Source organism: Sceloporus undulatus, chromosome 1 (assembly GCF_019175285.1).
Source record: "Sceloporus undulatus isolate JIND9_A2432 ecotype Alabama chromosome 1, SceUnd_v1.1, whole genome shotgun sequence".
NCBI lineage: Eukaryota > Metazoa > Chordata > Lepidosauria > Squamata > Phrynosomatidae > Sceloporus > Sceloporus undulatus.
The window spans coordinates 222,396,227-222,415,688 of NC_056522.1; the positions used below are offsets into that span (position 1 = coordinate 222,396,227).

General features: G+C 37.7%; 1 protein-coding gene across 2 annotated transcripts; it reads left to right on the forward strand.

The window, feature by feature from the left end:
* The first annotated feature begins 209 nt into the window (after window positions 1–209).
* On the forward strand, window positions 210–18,532 carry MMADHC (metabolism of cobalamin associated D). Of its 2 annotated transcripts, none has more exons than XM_042441277.1 (8): window positions 210–327; window positions 4,463–4,502; window positions 8,436–8,580; window positions 8,859–9,076; window positions 10,738–10,843; window positions 11,157–11,287; window positions 14,271–14,357; window positions 17,058–18,532. In XM_042441277.1, the coding sequence occupies exons 2-8, from the start codon at window positions 4,488–4,490 to the stop codon at window positions 17,250–17,252; spliced, it is 897 nt and encodes a 298-aa protein (XP_042297211.1). In that variant the 5' UTR covers window positions 210–327; window positions 4,463–4,487; the 3' UTR covers window positions 17,253–18,532. The 2 variants fall into 2 exon arrangements, with proteins under 2 accessions (XP_042297211.1, XP_042297220.1); XM_042441286.1 differs by lacking the exon at window positions 210–327 and adding an exon at window positions 339–445.
* The last annotated feature ends 930 nt before the right edge of the window (window positions 18,533–19,462 follow it).

A 19,462-nucleotide genomic window follows, 5' to 3' on the forward strand; every position in this document is an offset into this window, starting at 1 on the left:
GGAGGTGGTCCAGTCGAATAGCAGCGGCACAACAGCAGTATGGGTAATCTATTTAAGCGGGGATCGATGGGCAGCGCCGCCCGCCGTTTCCCTAACCCCCCCCCACAATAATATGCTAATCGATGAGGAATATTTCGATTCGCCTTCCCTGACGATGATTCGACGCCCACCGGTCTCCGTCGAGGCTGCGGCTGTTCCCATTGTGTTGCGTTTCCGCCTCTACTCGATTGCTTTCGGCTGTTCCTCCTTAAGCATCGACGATGGCCAGGCTCAATTGGCCGCCCTGGGCTGCCATTTTATGGGAAGAAACAACAGTGCAAAGAACAGGTAACGAGCCCCGAGAGAGAGGTCCTCCTCCAACGGCGCCCCGCTTCCCTCAATGAGGGCCAGCCCCTTGAGCCCAAGCAGGACTCCCTTCCCCGGCTCAGGGAGAGAAGAGGGGAAGGTGGGCTGCCAAGAGCACAGGCTCCTAGGCCAGGCCATTTTGGACTCCAACTCCCAGAAGCCTCAGTCGCCAGCGCCTATGGCCAGGAATCCTGGGAGTTGAAGTCCAAAAAAAAGAAAAACAGCAGCAGCTGGTGGCCATCCCTGTCCAAAACCCCCCGCAGGAATAATCCATCTTGAGATGGTTTTAACTGCTCTGGCTCAGTGCTAGGGAATCCTGGGAACTGTAGTTCTGTGAGACATTGAGCCTTCTCTGCCAGAGAGCTCTGGGGCCACAGTATATTCATTGTTGCTTGCTTATTTTAACCAGTTCTGTTTTATATTATTATCTGTTGTTTTATACGTGTTTTTTAGAATGTACGCCATTGGCAGGTTTTATTTTTATTGTTTTGATCATTTGTATGTACAGTGCTTTAGAAATAAACTATAATAATACTAATCATACTTCAATTCCCAGGATTCACTGCCGCTGAGCCAGGGCAGTTCAAGTGGTCTCAGACTGGATTACTTCTGCAGTGTGTTTTGGACCAAGAGTCCCCCTTAATTAGGTTTCGAATTACATACATCTCTCGGGATAGTCTTCTGACTGCCTTTGGGATGGTGTGTAATTAAAGACAGTGGTGCATCCCCTTAATGTAATGCTGTAAATCCCCTTGGAATTGGGGTTATTGTTAACTGTCATCAGGTCGGCTACAATTTATGGTGACCTCTATGCCATTGTGTGTCCTGCTCAGGCCTTGCAGAGTCAATCTGCCTGGAATGGAGCCTTCCTCTTTTCCTCCTCCCTTTCCCCAGACCAAGCAGTATTTCTAGGAAGCCATGCCTTCTCACAATGTGTCCAAAGTACAACAGCCTCGTTTTAGTCATCTTGATTTCCAGGTTGAGTTCAGCTTGCTGAGCTCTAAAACCCATTTGCACCTGGCGCTCGGTATCCGTGGATTCAACTATCCACAGCGTGAAAGTATTCCAATATATGTATAAATTCTTAAAAAAAAACCCTTGATTTTGCTATTTTATATCAGAGACACCAATTTACTATGCCACTGTAAGTAATAGGATTTGAGCACCCACAGATTTTGGCATCCAGGGGGTCCTGGAACCAAGGGCCCACTGCACTGGTCTTTAAACAGGCCAATATATCCTTAGCACTCTTCTGCAGCACCACATTTCATATGAGTTGATTTTAGTCCTACCTGCTTTCTTCACTGTCTAGCTTCCACAACCATATACATAGAATTCAGAATACAATGTTATACAACCCTAAGTTTAGCACTCCCAATAGATGGTATTCCAGCCTCTGTTCCTTGCCTTATTATCCATTTGTGATGCTGTCTTACTCTTTTCCTCCTACCTTCTACTTTACCAAGCATTATTGTCTTTTCTAGTGAGTTGTCTCTTCTCATGATATGGCCAAAGTACAGCAGTCTCAGTTTAGTCATCCTGGCTTCTAAGTAGAGTTCAGGCTTCATTTGCTCTAGGGTCTATATATAGGGGGTTTTTTAGCAGTCCACTGTATCCTCAGAACTGATCCATGTTTCAAATAGGTTGATCCTCTTCCTATCATCCATCTTCAGTGTTCAGCTTTCACAACCATAGAGTTGCTTCAGGGTAGATGGATGTACACTAGGGCTGCCAGATTAAAACCTTGGGCTGGCCTCTGTATTTTTAATGGTTGAGGGAATTTCAGTAGGAGTTGCTTGTGACCTGGTTGCCCAACAAGCAACACCTATTTCTCATCCCTTAGCTACACACTCACTAAATACACAGGAGACCTCTTTGGTTTACTGTCTGGCAGTCCTAGGAGTAAAGGGTTGCAGGCAGTTGTGTTGCCTCATTTACTTTGCTGCATCTGCACTGCATTAATAATCCAGTTTGACACCACTGTAACTGCCATGGCTCATTGTTGTGGAATTCTGGGAATTGTAGTTTGTGAGATATTTAGCCTTCTTTATCAGAGAACTCTGGTGCCACCAAAAACTAGAAATCCCAGAATGCCATTGGATGGAGCCATGACAGTTAAAGTGGTGTCAAACTGGATTATTAATGCAGTGTGAATGCAGCCTTAATTTCCTCACAATAAGCTAACTGCAGGTTAAAATCTCTGTTCAGAAGACAGTAAGATTTGTTAGCTAATAAGTTTGTTGAGAGTGGCAGCTTGGGTCAGAGGAGAGGTCCAGACGTTGGAGAATAAAAGACAGCCTGGTATAAAGCTTTTGGCTCTTTTAGTCCGGAAAAGTAATCACCATTTCACAAATTTGGATGCTGGTTAGAATCCTCAGTTCATCACTTCTAGGTATGCCTTGGATAAAAGCAGCCAGCCAAGCTCCACCACAGGTCAAGTCTTCCCTATTTTATCCAAAATGCTTGGGACCAGAAGTGTTTTGGATTTTGGATTTTTATTTTTATGATTTAGGAATGCCTGTATTTGCATATATGTATATAATAAGGTATCTTGGTGACTGGGCTGAAGTTTAAACATAAAATTCATTTATGTTTTGTATACACCTTAAACACATAGCCTGAAGGTAACTTCATCCAACATTTTTAATAATTTTATGCATGAAGCAAGGTTTCATTTGTACATTGAACCATCAGAAAGAAAAAATGTCACTGTCAGCCACCCATGAAAAAAAATTAAGTCTTGTAATTCCAGATAAGGAAGACTCAAGCTGTATTTCTATTTCTACAATTTCTGCTTATGTTCTTGTTCTTTCAGCCGTTGTTTTCAGAGGTGTAATGCAAACAGGTGTTAGTCTTTTGCAACAAACACATAAAATAATTCTTGTGGCACATTGACAATTATGTAATAGTATAGCTCACACTGTTCAAAAACAAAGCAAGCTGAGTGTGAATAGAGGGAGATGTATGAGGAATGTGATGGTTGTATCAATGTGGAAATAGACCCCATTAAACATAATGGAACTTTCTTTTCAGTAAAATACATTAAATAATTAATGGCAGGAAACCTGTGGCTTTCCAGAGGTCCTCCACTTCATATCATTCCTAGCTACCTGTTCAATGGTGATGTATAATGGGGTATAGTAATAGTAATAGTTTGTCAGCATCTTGGATGGCTGCAGGTCCTACATCACTGATACAGAGATCTGTTGCATGGTCCACCTTAGATGCTGTTCATGTTATTTTTATAGTCTGTAATGTTGAGGTATTTATTGGTCTTTTTAAAACAGCAAAATGAAACCGATGGCCTACATAGCCACCCAGTAGAGGAGAGAATGGGGAAAATAAAGACAGAAGGCTACCAGATAGGAAAAAAGATTTTTTAAAAATAGAATAAGCAGTGACTGAACGTAGGATACAAAGTAATCATAACTGATCATTCTGGCTTCTTCAAATCAGAAGTGAGTCCTCCTGATGTTGTACTGCCACTTCCATCCTCCTTCATCACTAGTGTAAACTGTTTAAGGCTGATGGGTCTTGCAGTCCAGCGTCAGCTGGAGGGTTACACTTTGTCCACCCCTGCTTTAAGTGAACTATCTCCCACTTGTCCCCTTTAATATTGCTTCCCTGTCTCAGTAGTTATTCTCATAACTGCATAAATTGTCAAATCTTGTTCAGCTTTTCCAGGGCATTAGAAGTATAGTAGTTGGCATTGCTCTCAAAATCACAGATAAATCAATATTTGAAACGTTTTAAAAAGATGTTTCCATCTGGAAGAATTTCAAGGAAATATTTTGAGATTAGCATGTATTGACATTTGAGAAGCACTAGGTCAGAGTCCTGGCACATACTGTACTGTAATTCCTTCTTTAATCAGTGACATCTTGCATCACTTCCCTTCATGTGATGCCTCTATATTAGGGTAATACAAAGGGAAAACATCACTGTTCTGGTTTGAGTTCTACAGGCTTTAATAATTATTTAAGGATGTTCTCTGCAGGGAAAAGTTTGGGCATATTTTGGAGCACAGCAAATATGTCATAGCTAGGACCCTTAAGAGATTGCAGTTCAGGCCCAACATGTTACACAACTGTCACTATGATCTGTTTCTTTGTTTCAGGGAGAATCTTTAAAGAAAGAGACACATGGAAATGGCCAGTGTAAGTGATATAACTATATTTGTATTTTTAGTGGACTGTACAGATAAGTATGTGTGTGCATAAGTATTTCTCTTCTCACTTCATGCTGTGGGTTCAGTAATTTTCCTGGCACATGAAGAGTCCCTTGTGTACTTTTTTATTCACAAGCCTCTGAAGACAGAAAAGGAAGCACATACACTCTTATAGGTGTGTATCAATATTTTACAATACTGTACCACTTAACTGATTTGTGGGTTTGTTTGATTTAAAGGGCAGCATTTTAATGGGGAGGTCTGTATGAGGTAATCTGGTTCATTATAGAAATATAGGCATAGTCAATTATATATAATCATACACCCACCCAACCTCTCTTTTCGTCGGCATCCTTTGTCTACCAGTAGTTGGAAGTTTGTTTTTAACAGCATTGGGATTTGGAGGTTGGTAAAGAAAGGCTGGAGAAGTGCTTTAAGTGTGTGGTTGCAGCAGCATGTTTGCAGTAAACAATACAATAAACAAAGCCTGGGTTAGGAAATAATGGAATTCTTCTCTTTGTTCTTTCCATGGCGGCATCTGCACTGCAGAATTAATACAGTTTGACACCACTTTAACTGCCCTGGATCAATGCTGTGGAATTCTGAGATTTGTAATGTTGAGACATTTAGCCTTCTCTGACAGAGAGCTCTACAAACTACAAATCCCAGGATTCCATAGCACTGAACCATGGCAATTAAAGGAATGTCAAACTGCATTAATTCTGCAGTGCGGCAGCAGCCCGTGTTATTTCTGTCTCTTGTACCATATTTTCTGTTCAAGAAGTAATGCCTAAGAACACATCTACTTCATTAACTGAGATGTATCTTTATCTAGACCTTAGATTACCATCCATGAGGGAAGTTCACAGATAAATTTTGTTACTGCTCTATAAATACTTAAAACCCTTATTGTGTCTTACAAGGTTCCCTAAATCTAAAGCATAACACATAGGGGGAGGGCATTTTAGAGGTCCAGTATTAGCTCTAAAGTTCTGTTTGTACAATTTGAAGGTACCTCCACTTACACAGAATAGTGTATGGCTACAGGGTAGAAACTGGGCTGTATCTACCTATCCCATGTACATTATCTTCTGTTGTTTCTCAGTCTGATCTGAGAGATGCTCAGGAAAGAACATGAAAGAAGAAATGAGCAGGTTCTGTTCTTCTAAACCAGTGTTACTCAAAGTGGTTGCTTATGGACCAGTGCCAACCCTCAAGTGCTGTTGGTCTATGGAAGAGTGTCCAAGAAATTTAAAAAAACAACACAAATTTCCAATAGCCAATGGGCACAAATACAGTGCTGGTCTCTGACACATCAGAGCAGGGGAAAACACCAGTCAACCACATCAGATGGCTTAAGAAGCACTGTTGTAAACTAGAATATAAAGCAAGAGTTGGTACGCATGTCTGAATTACAACCATTGTGCTTCTTTGTGTTTTTTTATCAGGCTTTATCCCATAAATGATAAAAGATTGCTCTCTTAATGACTAGTGCTATCAGTTCATATGTACATATACACAGAAATAAGTTCCACTGATTTTTAAAATTAAGGATTAAAGATTAAGATGCTTAAATCCATTGGTTTCTGTGGGATTCAGGCAGCCTAGCAATACTGTAATAGTAACAACAACAACTAGGTCTGATTTATTGATGTGTCAGTTATGAAGCACTTAAGCTTTTCTAAACGCCTTTCAGAGATTAGATAAAATAGTCCCTGCCTCCACAGGCTTAAAGTTTTTTTAAATTTTATTTTAAAAAAGGATGTGTGCAGGATTTCAGGCAGTGTGCTTCTCAGTCTCTTGGAAAAAACGAAGTCCTTATACTATCTGATTGTTTTGAAGAGATAACCAATCTTATAAGAGCATTTATGTGTCATTCATTTTAAATAGCAGCAATCATCTAAATTAAATACTTCATACTGCGTGTACTGTATGTCATATTGACTTTATTTCAAACATTAAATTTAGCACATTACCTCTCATGCAATGCAAAAAGCACTTTATGAGTAGAAAATCAGAATACTAAGTACACAAAATACATCCTTATCAGATTTAATTCCTGGTAATATTTCTTCATATTGATCTACATACAATTGCCATTGTTATCATCAAATGAGCACTGCAGCCAGTTAAGTATGAAGGAGTGGTGCCTTTTACTGTCATGTTGCATGAAGCAAATTAGGGTTTTAGTAGTTATGTTTAGTACTGCATTGTGTGTACATAAAACCATCCACATAACTAGGGAGAGCAAAAATTATGCAGCAGAGATTGCATTAGAGGAGGACATATTAGTGGTATATGTTCAAGCAAGTGGTTGCTTTTGTATGTAACAAAATTCCTGATAATTCTGGTTTATCAGCAGCAATGTGCTACTTTTTGCTCCTGTTGGTGAATTAACAGGAACCAAAGGCTAGCACTGCAGCCAGTGAGAAGAACTTGTTTATAATTCCCTATACAATCCATAATCTGGCACTAGTGTTTAGCAATGAACTAGGAATTCAACTTGTGGTATACAGTTAAGGTTTTGTTCACTGCTTAATTTTTGGTTACTTTAACCTCTCCAACTTATGGGAAGAACCAAGTGCCCAGGGTCACCCAGTTTCATGGCAGAGCTGGAAATTGAACCCTGGTCTCCAAAGTCATAGTCCAATACTCAAGCCACTATGCCATTATATAGCAATGCAGTGTTCAAGTCAGCCTACACACACACACACACACACACACACAGAGAGAGAGAGAGAGAGAGAGACTTGTGTGTGGTTTCCTGTACCAAGGAAGGGCTGCTTTGAAATAAGTACTGTATTACTAAAACAGAGATGGGCAGTGCACAGGCCTTATGCTGATTTTACCTGGCCTTTGGGCTTATTTCATACAGACTTCAGCCTCATTTCAGATACCATCTGCAAGTCAGATCTTTCCCTTCTCTAGCAGCCCTTCAGGTGGAGAGAGAAAGAGAGAGGTGGTGGGAGAGAAAGACAAAAGGGATGGGCTCCTTTACTTACCCCTCTGGTTCTCGCCATCACTCACTTTACCACTACTGCCCTTATCATACAGCCACTCCTCCACAAAGGAGGAATGTGGCCTTTGACTATAGAAAGACAATGCGTGCCTGATTTGTGGGTTGCCTTCTGTTGATGATGGTTGCGATATGAGCACAACAATTTTTAAGAGATTCATAACAGTATTAAAAAGAAAGTTGGATTACAACACTGGAACACAGTATCAATCAAATGATTTGGAGCACAGTAAGTAAAAACATCAGCATTGGTCATTATTAAGCTTCAGAATAAAACTAGGTTGAGATGATATCACACATCTGAGACCTATTGAGTGTGACTATTTCAGTGTCAAGAAGAAAGGTTGAAGCCTCCCCCCCCCCCCCAAGTTGGTTTGTGTTTCTAAGAATTATTCTGGTTTTATTGTCATGAGGCTTTCAAGCTTAGGTGTGACTACAGTACAGAATGACTGTTCTGCCACTTTACAGAACTGCCAGGTACTGAAGTCCATCTTTGCAAAGGGAAATGTGGTGTTGCCAGATAAACTGGTGGAACTAACTTGTCATGTGCTCTACTGAATTAGCCTTGCTAGAAGAAAGAAGAGGCACACACATCTAACAATGGCTTTTGTTATGTTCTGCTTAGCAAACATTTCACTGCATTCTCTGTGGATATTTTGGTTTTCTCTCTCAATAAAAATGCTACTTATGTAAAGGACAGCATTTTAAATGTACACCAAATGCTGTTCAAAATTCCGATTTATTTAGCTGCATTGCAAAGGACGTTTATCAAACTGGTAGTATAGAGAACTAAGATTCAAAATGCAACTGATGGATATTCCTCCTCCCCTTGAGAAAAAAAATCATAATTTGATATGCAATCATAATTTGATATGCAATGTTCAGTTCTCTTTGTGTCCTCTTTAGGTCCTTTGTAACAGATCTAGACTGGTGTCGTACCTGCCAGGATTTTATTCTTTGGTTAGAAGGGTTGTAACTCCCAAGGCATTTTCCACAGCAGGATCCTCTGGCTCAGATGAGCCTTCTGTTGCTGCTACACCTCCTGACATATGTAAGGAAAATTTCTAGAATTTATTTCACATTACCTAACACTTGAAAATTGTTAGAGGGAGGAGATTATATATACTTTAATTACTCTGTCTCTTAATATGTTTATAGCCCAGTTCCAAGCATATACTCAGAACTGAATACCACTGGGATCCATGGGATTTATATAATCAGATATGAAGTTTAACTGTAGTATCTAGCTGTATGCATCACCATGCAGAAATGTACTTGAAAACAATTTTACAGCTGCTTTAAAATTACACTGAATTTCACTTTCGACAGGTCCAAGAACAGTATGGCCAGATGAAGTAATGGGACCATTTGGTCCCCAGGACCAGAGATTTCAACTACCGGGTAACATTGGCTTTGATTGCCACCTAAACGGTACAACGTTTCCGAAGACAAGACAAGTTCATAAAAAATTGCCTGACGTCTTAGTGGAGCCCTTGGCAAGTGAGAGGCATGAATTTGTGATGGCTCAGTACATCAATGAGTTCCAGGTAAGAACACTAGTGTTGAGGCCACTTGAGGATCAATGGGGTGATCCATTTTGAAATAACATTGGGAAAGAGTGTTCACCACTCTCAAGTGCATAGTCATAGCAAACTGTAAGTGCCACTGTGCAATAAACCTCAATACAATCATCTGGGCCAATTGCCAGGATCAAACATCATCATCATTATTATCATTATTAGTAGTAGTATTTCTTACCCACCTCTCTTCACAGATCAAGGCAGGGAACAAAAGCAGTTAACAAACAATATCAGTTAAAAAGACATCAGGTAACACACATATCAATTTAAAAGAACAAACAAGATGTACACATATTAAAACAATTCACATTTAAAGTTCATCATTTCAAATTCACAATTTAAAAATCATCTGGATAAGCCTGCCAGAAGAGACTGGTCTTTAATTCTCTTTTAAATTCGGACAGCATTCAGTTGACAAATCTTCTGGAAGGGCATTCCACAGTTTAAGGGTAGCACAAGAAAAAGTCCTCTGGCTGACAGTTAACCAACCTAGACCTGGCTGATTGGAGTAAATGTCCGCCAGAGGACCTGAGTGTACAGGGCAGATAGTATGGACAGAGGCAATCCTGAAGGTAAGCTGGACCAAACCATGTAGGGGTTTAAAGGTAATAACCAGCACTTTGTACGTGAATCCTGGCATGCAGAGCTAGAGATAAAAGGTTCTCCACTTTGGATTAAATGAGGTCACATGGCTACATTCCTATAGTTTTGTGTTTTTCCAGTATGTACCATATTAACTCTATATCTTCTAAACTAGTTAACTTGGTCTAGATTTCTATACAGGGATTCTGTATTGGGCAGTCATGTAAATAAGAGTAGCTGTGCTGAAATAATGGAACAAGATCAGTGAAAAATAGTTGTTAGAAGAGACCATGTTTGGGGGATGGCCTTGTTCCCAGTGCTGAAAAAGTATGAAAATCATCATTTTGAACATGTTACCTTCTGGTGCTTATTTTGGGGGAAAGATTGGGCCCCACTCACTATTTATTTATCCTGGGTTAATAGCACTGCTGTAGTTTTAGGGAGAAGCAGCAACAAGTGATTCTGAACTGAATGTATTTTGGAACAGGCCTTTTAACTTTGCTAGATAATCCCAGCCCATTCCTGAATTTTAAAATTGGCAACCTATGTCCATGCCTGGCTCCATTCTGCAACTATAGTATAGTATTGTACATATACATATATAGTATTGTTACAGTTGTGGCCTGCAGCACATCACAAACAGAATTGCATTTCAGCTGCCCCCAAATCACATGATATATCTGTTTGCTCAGTCTAAATGTTACATAAACTGGCAGAAAATCCTGTACCAAATACTGTGTCACTATAGCTATTGTGGAAAGCTAGTGTGGTGCCGTGGTTTGAGTGTTAGACTAGGAACTGGGAGACTACGTTTTCACATCTTCATTCAGCCATTGAAACCGATTCGGTGACCATGGACAAATAACACTTTCTCAGCCTCAAAGCAAGGCAAGGGCAACCCTCCTCTGAACAAATTCTTCCAAGAAACCCCCATGATAGTTTTGCCTCAGGGTCACTATAAGAAATTATTTGAATGCACACAAGAACAATCATAGTTATCGTGTATTGCTGTAAATCTGAAAATTATCATTTTTTTATTTATTCAGGGTAGCAGTGCTTCTTGTAAGCAGGAGGTTAATAACGCAAAGACCTACTTTGAAACTGCAAAGGTGGAATGTGCAATACAAGCATGCCCAGAACTGTTACGTAGAGGTATGGGTGTCTTTGTGAACTTTAGAATTAAAATTGTATGGGAAGAGTACTTTGGATTTCTTAGTGGGGTTGTCAAGTATTGGGTTCAATTAACTTTTGTTTTCCTTTTAAAAAATATTCTTTCCTACATGATGAAAATACTTAACCCAATAATCTATCAATACTTTTGGGAGGAAGTAAATCTATCTTTATTGTTCGTGCTGGTTGTTGGATATTTTGATTCTGCTTACTTACAAAACAGGGTGGGAGGACGAAGCGAAAGAAGTGCAGAAGCTAGCTAAATTCTTCCATGGATTTCTTTTGTTCTTTCCAGATTTTGAGTCACTGTTTCCAGATGTAGCTTCCAATAATCTAACAGTATTAACCGTTACCCAGAAAACCATAAATGATATGACTGCATGGAATGAAGAGGTAGAAAGCGAACGAGAAGTTCTGATAGAAAATGTAAGTCTCACTTGCACATTATTGTAGTTATTAAAGTAATGTTTTGATCCAAAACCTGTTTATACTTGCCTTAAATTAGTCCTATTTTTAACTTTGCCTGGGTTACTATATGCGGAATTGCCACTAGAGGGCATCCTTTTTTTTTTAAATGTCAGTGATGCTTTTAGGAAACTAATATTCTGTCTCAGCAGATGTCAGTGTTTACTGTTTGATATTCTCCATACAGTGCTATTTTCCAAACACTGATACACGTTAGATTTAACTTTTTACATTCTACACAATCCTTTACATTCTAGGTTTTCTTTTTCCTACTTTCACTGTGGATAATTGTGTGATAAATAATCAAACAGCAATTTTTAAGTCAACATTGGCCGGAAGACATTTCCTTTACTCCAGCTGAAAGCTCTTGCACTAGCAAATAGCCTTTCGGTTATTTAAGATCATCTGGCATTGGGGAGCATGTTGTACTCAATTATCACCATGAAAAAGTGTATACAGAGTAAAACTCCATTGTAGCATGTCCTCGTCTCTATGTTAGTCATGGTCTGTTAGTCTTTGCCATTGTAATCTGGTCTAATTATATCTTAATTGTCCTCCTCCTTCCTTGTGCACCTTCCTGTCAAATTCAATACATTAACCATAGGGGTGTTGGGATGGTAGGCATAACCTCCTGGCCTAAAGGTTACTAACAGCAAATTCACTATAGAATGGACTGTTTGTTTTCATTGTGGAGGATCTGAAACAAGTTCAGGAGAACTAACTTAACATGAGAGAGTTGGGATAAAGTAATGAGAGTTAGTTGCCGGCAAAGGAAGGTGTTGCTATACTTGGAGCACTCAAGTTGTTTTAATTAACATCAGTATGAGTGGCTGTTGAGAGATGGCAACAAATCAGGATCAAAAGAGTCCAGTATATAGGAAATGTTTGTCTGTCATTGTTTACTGGTAATCTCCTGACTTAATTTGAAATTTAAATGGACAGATCATTAGACCTGTGAGCTTTAGACTGCTTGGAAGAAATAGGTCTGCAGTGCATATAAAACTGCCCTGTTTCAGGATGATTCATCATAATTTCAAGCAGCCCCTTAGTTATATGATATGGCATTTGGCTCTTTGGATTACATGCTTCAAGGGAGAAATGAGAAGATTTATTGATCTCAACTAAACAAAGGGATGCACACTATATAATGTAAATGTTAAGAAATTCCAAATTAAATTCCTATTAATTGGGTATTTGTTCTAGCAAAGATGGTGATAGTTACTAAAATGAGATTAAATGTCTATATAAGCATGTGTATATCTATTTACTCTGCTTTACTTTTCTGATTTGAAATTATATAGACCTTAATCCAGCTGCTACTCCCAAAGCAGATGCTTTTACTCAGCTGTTGAATGAACCAATACCATTAATTCAGTGGATTTACTCTAGTTGGGATCAACAATTGGTTTTAGCTAACAGTTTCTGAACTTGGTTGTAATATTGTGGTAGAAGTGTTTTAACCTAGGTACTGAATTTGTCTTAACCAAGGGTTTTGTGTTGTTTTTTGAAACTCACAGTAGAATTGCTCAGTTTGTGCCATAATCTCTTAGTTTAAAAGGCTCTGATAAACTGTAACACCCTCCTTCATCTAAACTAGGAAGCCATGGCTGTCAGTTTTGGAATGAGCCACCATATTTAACGAATGTGAAAGCCGATTTGTAGTGTAATTTTAGACATGTCTCTTTAGAAATAAACATCCTACTTAATTTCCAGATTAAATCTCAGACTTCTTTTGAAGCTGCTAAAAATATTCAGCAAAACATTTCAGGCAAAACAGTAAACTATGATGAGTTGGAGGCTGCTGCAAAGGGACACCATATATGAAGATTTCTTCATATCTTGACTTAATAAATCTGCATCTGGCCAAACTATTGATTAAATGTCTTTCCTGTTTTTGACTACACTAGACCACAGTCAGCTTTTTCAAAAGTGCTTAGTAGGTTTATTAGGTATTTTCTTTATACATCAAATGCAGTTTATTTTTGTACGGTGTAAAGAGTAATATATACAGTATATACGCGACTATAAGCCAACCTCATGTATAAGTTGAGGGTAGGTTTTGGGGGCAAAATTATGGATTTTGATTTGACTCATAGATAAGTCAAGGGTAAAACTTAGAGGCATGTAACAAAGGATCTAAAGGATGAAGCAAAGGAAAACAATGCCAAAGAACTTTAAAAATTCCAGCAAACATAACTGTTTGCGTTCACACTAAAGGCAGGATGGGTGAGAAAATAGAGCGGGGTCAGTGCTTCCAGAACAGATTTACCAGGGAATGGTTCAAAGTTAAAAGTACAGTATTTACATTGATCTGTGGATCAGTCGATCCAGGTTTTGGGTCAATGTTTTGACTAATACATGAGTATATACAGTAAATCATTTTGGTGAGAGCCTTAGTTGTTTTTCATTAGCAGTTGCAACTGCTAAGTTTCAGTGTTTTTGCATCTACTTTAAAATAAATAACTTGGCAAGGACTTGGAAAAATTATTTTATCATTGTTGACCAGAGATATGCAATTTAATTCTGCTTTAATGGCCAATATATACAAGTCCTGAAACTAGGAAACAAATTTAAGGCAGTAGGAAAGTGGATGAAAGTGAAGAAAATAGATTCCATTCGTGGTTTGTTTTTTTTAAAGGTTTTAAATGAAAAAGAGGTTAACAAGTATGACACTCCAATCCACTTGAGCAATCAAAGCAATTATATTATCCCAGTTGTACAAAACTATTAATCCTTTACTGACGAGCACAAAGAATTTCTTCTAAGCTTCATGTGACCATGGTATCTCTATACAGGTTATTAATTTTAATCCTCTTAGTACTGTCATTCAACTTCTTCAGCCAGAGCTATGCTTGCTTTCCCTTTGATTTTGTGCAAGAAAAGAAAAGAATATTTAGTAGCCTTATAAGTGTATTTACTATCTTTATATTTCCCCTTCTCTTAGTTCATCAATGGTGCCAAGGAAATTTGCTATGCTTTGTGTGCTGAAGGCTATTGGGCAGATTTCATTGACCCAACTTCAGGGTTGGCTGTAAGTATTTCTTGTTGTTTTCTTCTTGTTCCACTTGGAAACCCCTTATGGGCATGCCTAAATTAATATACAGAATGATTTCTATTTAAAGGGCATGATGATACTTTCTCCTTTTCGTAGAAACAATAATCAGAGCAGCAACATGAGAAATTAATAAAGCAAAAGAATATAGGTCCATTTCTTTCCGTTCATTTATTTTTATACTTTTATATAAATATTTATATAATTTGGTTAGTAGGTTTAGAATTAATGCAGTTTGACACAGCTTTAACAGCCATGACTCAGTACTATGGAATTTTGGGATTTGTTATCTTTGTGAGATATTTAATGGCGTACAATAAAGTACAAATCCCAGGCTTTCATACTACTGAGCCATGGGAGTTAAAGTGGTATCAAACTACATTAATTTTACAGTGTGGCAGCACCTTCAGAAAAAGGTGTGTTGAGAATGATAAATATCAGAGATGTTCTGCATTAACATTCTTCCAGGTTTTACCTTAAAATATTATTTCTAATGTATTAACTATTGTGTAGGAATATTGTCTTACCAGGCCCCAATACAAGGGTCCTTCTGATGTCCCAGAAGCTATTAAAAAAAAAACTTAGGCCTGTTACAGACTGCCAAAATAAAGCTGCTTCGGGTCTCTTTGGAGGTATGCTATTTAAATGATGCATGCATCCTAAGAATCCGGAAGCTGTACCAAAGCTGCACTCCAGTGCTTAGTCATATCAAAAGCAAAGAATTGGGACATGCTATCTTTCTCTACTTAACCTATACACACTTTTCTCTGGTTACTTTTACTGATGGACGTTAACTGTTTTCTTCTTTGAACTTTCTTCAAATGTGCTGTTGCAGTTTATACCACACAATTGATTCAAAATTTGCTTTTTCTTAGCATACACCTTAGGAATGTTTTCTTGCTGGTAACAGTTACAGGAGAAATTAGAGGGCTTCATTTAATCCTGGAGAGAAATATGGAACTGCTATATAATCTTACACAGGATTATTAAATTGTCTACTCCTGTATAGAATTCCTAAAGAGGTAGACATGTCAATTTGTTTCAGTATATAAATAAATAAAGTCTTATCACATTTTTATTTATTTATTTATCTTGATAATATGAATGAGCAGGAAGTTCTCTTATCTAAAAAAGGAATATTGCTTCAAGAATCAACCAATCTATTAATATAATATGTGACAATAAATACACTGTGTAATAGTATTAAAACATATGCCACCCATGTAAGCAATTTAATAATTGCCAATGAAATATGCTAGAAAGCACAAGCAATATATTAACAATATAATAGGTCACAAATTAAATACAACTATAATAAGGAATGATAACCAAGATGTAACAAACATAGATAAGTATGTGTTTTTCACCACATTAGATGTCCAAATGGAGCATGCCCAAATATGAAGAGCATAAAAACTGACATATGAGCGATGGTAAGAAATCAAAATTAAAATAATAATAATAAAACTTTTATTTCTATCCCACTTATTTGTAAGAAACAATCAAAGCAGCTTCCAACAATTAAAATAGTACAAATATAATCAGATAACTAGAACTGATGCAATCACTCCAGAAAATTTGAAATCGTTTCGAAGGACTCTTCTTCAATCAAATGCTTTTCTCCAACATAATATATGATTGATACTGCCATCTTAATTTCAAAATATGAAATTAATCCAGCACCTTAACTCCTATCAATAAAATGTGATCAGTAATAAGGATTAGAGAGCTTATACATCACCTAAGAAAAAGAAAAAATGAAAAACATTTATACAAATCATGAAAGCCCCAGTGAGGTATGAATACAAAGAACTGTTTTCATCCAACAAACATTTGTCATGATTGAAAGGAACATAATAGTAGGTGTCTATACAATATATAGAAGGGCAGTTCAATACAATCCATTAACAGGTGAAAATAACAATCTGTTACGAATAGACCATCCTTAATCACAGTGAATCACAGAATTGCAAAACAAAACAAGCAACAACAAAAACAAAGAAAAATCTAAGCAGTCATTTAAACTAGTGAGGTGAGCATTTGAAACTCAAAAATCCAAAAGACTTTCCTTTGAAGAAGTAAATTATGAAGTCTAATATGATTAAAAGCCCGTCAGTGAATTTTACCTGGATGATACATGGTTTTTTATACCATTACAACTGTGTATTTATTGTCATATAATGTACTAATATATTGATTGGTTATTGAAGTGATATTTCTTTTCCATAGGACAGTTTTTATTTATTTTAGCATGAGTTTTCATGGATTTCCTTCTGAAATGTCACTGCAGAATAGCCAATTGTAGGTAGAAAGCATACAATTCTAGGTTAAAAACCTGTAAGCTTGGACTTAAACTAATTAGATCTTTTATAAGAAAATATGAGTACCAGCATGTAGTGGTTTGAGCATTAGACTACAACTCTGGGAGACCAGAATTTCAAATCCCCACTTGGTCATGGAAACCTAATGCATGGCCTTGGGCAAATCACACTCTCTCAGCCTCAGAGAAGGGAAACGGCAAACCCCTCTGAAGAAATTTTGCCAAGAAAACCCTGTGACAGATTAACTTGAGAGTTGCCATAAGTCAGAAATGACTTGAAGGCACACAACAACAATGGAAATATACACAAGATGGTTATTTATAAGCATTTCTCAAGCTTCTCTTTTTCCCTTTTTCAGTTCTTTGGCCCTTACACAAACAACACCCTTTTTGAAACAGATGAACGCTATCGCTGTCTCGGGTTCTCTGTGGAGGACCTTGGCTGCTGTAAAGTTATTCGTCATATTCTCTGGGGAACTCACGTGGTGGTGGGGAGCATTTTCACCAATGCGACGCCTGACAGCCCCATCATGAAGAAACTGCGTGGCAATTGACGACTGTCGTCTTACTTGAATCAGTCAATAAACACTGTTGGGACAACCAAATTTTAAGTTACATTGATTTTTAGATAATAAACAGTCTATTATTTATTTTAGTCTTCATGGAGCATGTAGTCTCTGTACATGATTCAAAAGGTAGTAATACCACAATTTATTTGTGTTGTATGTATATATAGCATAGGATATTTTGAACTAAGTATTACTTTCCCATGTATGAAATGAAACACACAGTAATCCTGTTGGAGCCAAGCACCAACACGTTAGCAGCATTTCTGTCTGTGCCTTCCAGACCAAACAATAGTTTCAGTTGCAAAAAAAAAAAATGGTATAGGTCATAAACTCATTGCAATTTCAGCAACATTTCTTTTGCATCTCCCATTTTTTTAATTTTGATAAAGGTTCAGAGGTTTGGGGATTTGGTGGTCGATGTAGTTGTACAGATGGATATAATTAAAGGAAAACAATCTTCAGTCATTCCTCTGTATCAGAAACAGTCTCATCTCATCATGTTTTATTTGGAATGTATTTTAAACAAGAGGCTTTGGCCAAGCAGAAAACCCAGCATCATATTTAAAGTGAATGTGGATGATTACCTGACCATGAAGAGGAGGAAAAAGGAGCCAAACCATGGATAAGGTGGTTTCTGGGACAGCAAACCAGGCCAGAGTCTATGTATGTGTAGTAGATCCTGATCTAATCTTCACTGCAGAAATAATACAGTTTGACATTGCTTTAACTACCATGGCTCCATCCTCAGGAATCCTGGGATTTGTAGTTTGTTGTGGCACCAGGGCCTGTGGGAGTAGACTGATGAAATCAGTTGCTGAATGGTAAGACAACACTTATGTAAATCTCATCCATACATGATATTCAACCTGTAATAGAATCTACTCTGAGCATCACTAGCATCATGTTTCCCAAGTTAATGCCTACTGTTTTGCCAAAGCTTTCAAATAGAAAATTTTCAGTAGTTACTAGGAAAATCCATCGTTACAGTGTGTGGCATGTAGTTTTTTCTAAAGAAGGGTTATATACATGGACATGTTTGTACTTGCATGTGTGTACACGTGTATACACACATACTGTAATAATTTTTCCATAACTTTTTATTGTGGTGGTTAAAGGTGTACACATTAGCTTGCACTCTGTGTCTCAGTCCTGGTTTACATATGCAGAAGGGAATGTGGTTTGAATTATTTCCATGGACTTTTTAAACTAAAAGATGCCATTAAAATAGTATTTTAAAAGCTGGTATTAAAGTAATTTTTACTTAATGAGTTGTACTGTGTGTTCCATGAAGGGACTTCTGCTGAACTTGGCTTTTCTTATCCTCTCCTCCCTCTGTGCCCCCCCCCCCTTACATTTCTTTCACACCACGCTCCAAACCTTAAGGCTAGATTTGAGAGTTTGTAATGGATACTGGGTCCATATTAAATGGAAATAGCTGGGTTTTGCCCTTAAGCTAATTGAAATTCAACCTTATGGTGAGCCATCTTTGGAATGCTCCCTTGTATAAACACCAAAAAATTACAGCAAGTAAAATCTGTCTTTCCTGTCTTCTAATATTTTTCTTGTCAGTATTTATAATATTGTTTCAAGTGTGTCTGAAATGGTACTGCCATCTGGTATCTCACCCTGCTGTGTGTATAAACTAGAGGGTTTTCTCAACGATCAGTTGTATTTAAAATCCTGTTCTAAAAGTCCCTTTTTTTTTAATAACGAACAACTGCAGTCCATCTGGTCCTGAACCTTTGCAGAATGATCAGAAATATTTACCACCATATGGAGAGATGCGCCACTATGTTACTAAGCACAATAGTACTCTGACCCTGCTGCCTTTTAGCAATATTTGCACTCCAAATCAGAAAGATTCCTCAGCTGAGTCTCTGGTTTCTTTTTCCCTTTCTCAAAAATCCTCAGTGTGTAACAGAGATGAGACATAAAGGGGTTTTCATAAAATACCAGAGAAGCATTGCCAATGGAACCTGTTGCTGGAACACAAGTTGGTTAAAGACAATGAAGATCTTACGCTACACAGCCTCAAGAAAAAAAATTCTGACTAAAATCTTTCTCTTTTGAAATATTGAAATGAACATGTAGTTATTTTATTGTAAATAGTCTCAAAATGCTTTCAAAACTGATTTTTAGAAGATTTTAGCAACTAAATTTAGACATGATTTTGAATATACTACTCATAGTGAGCC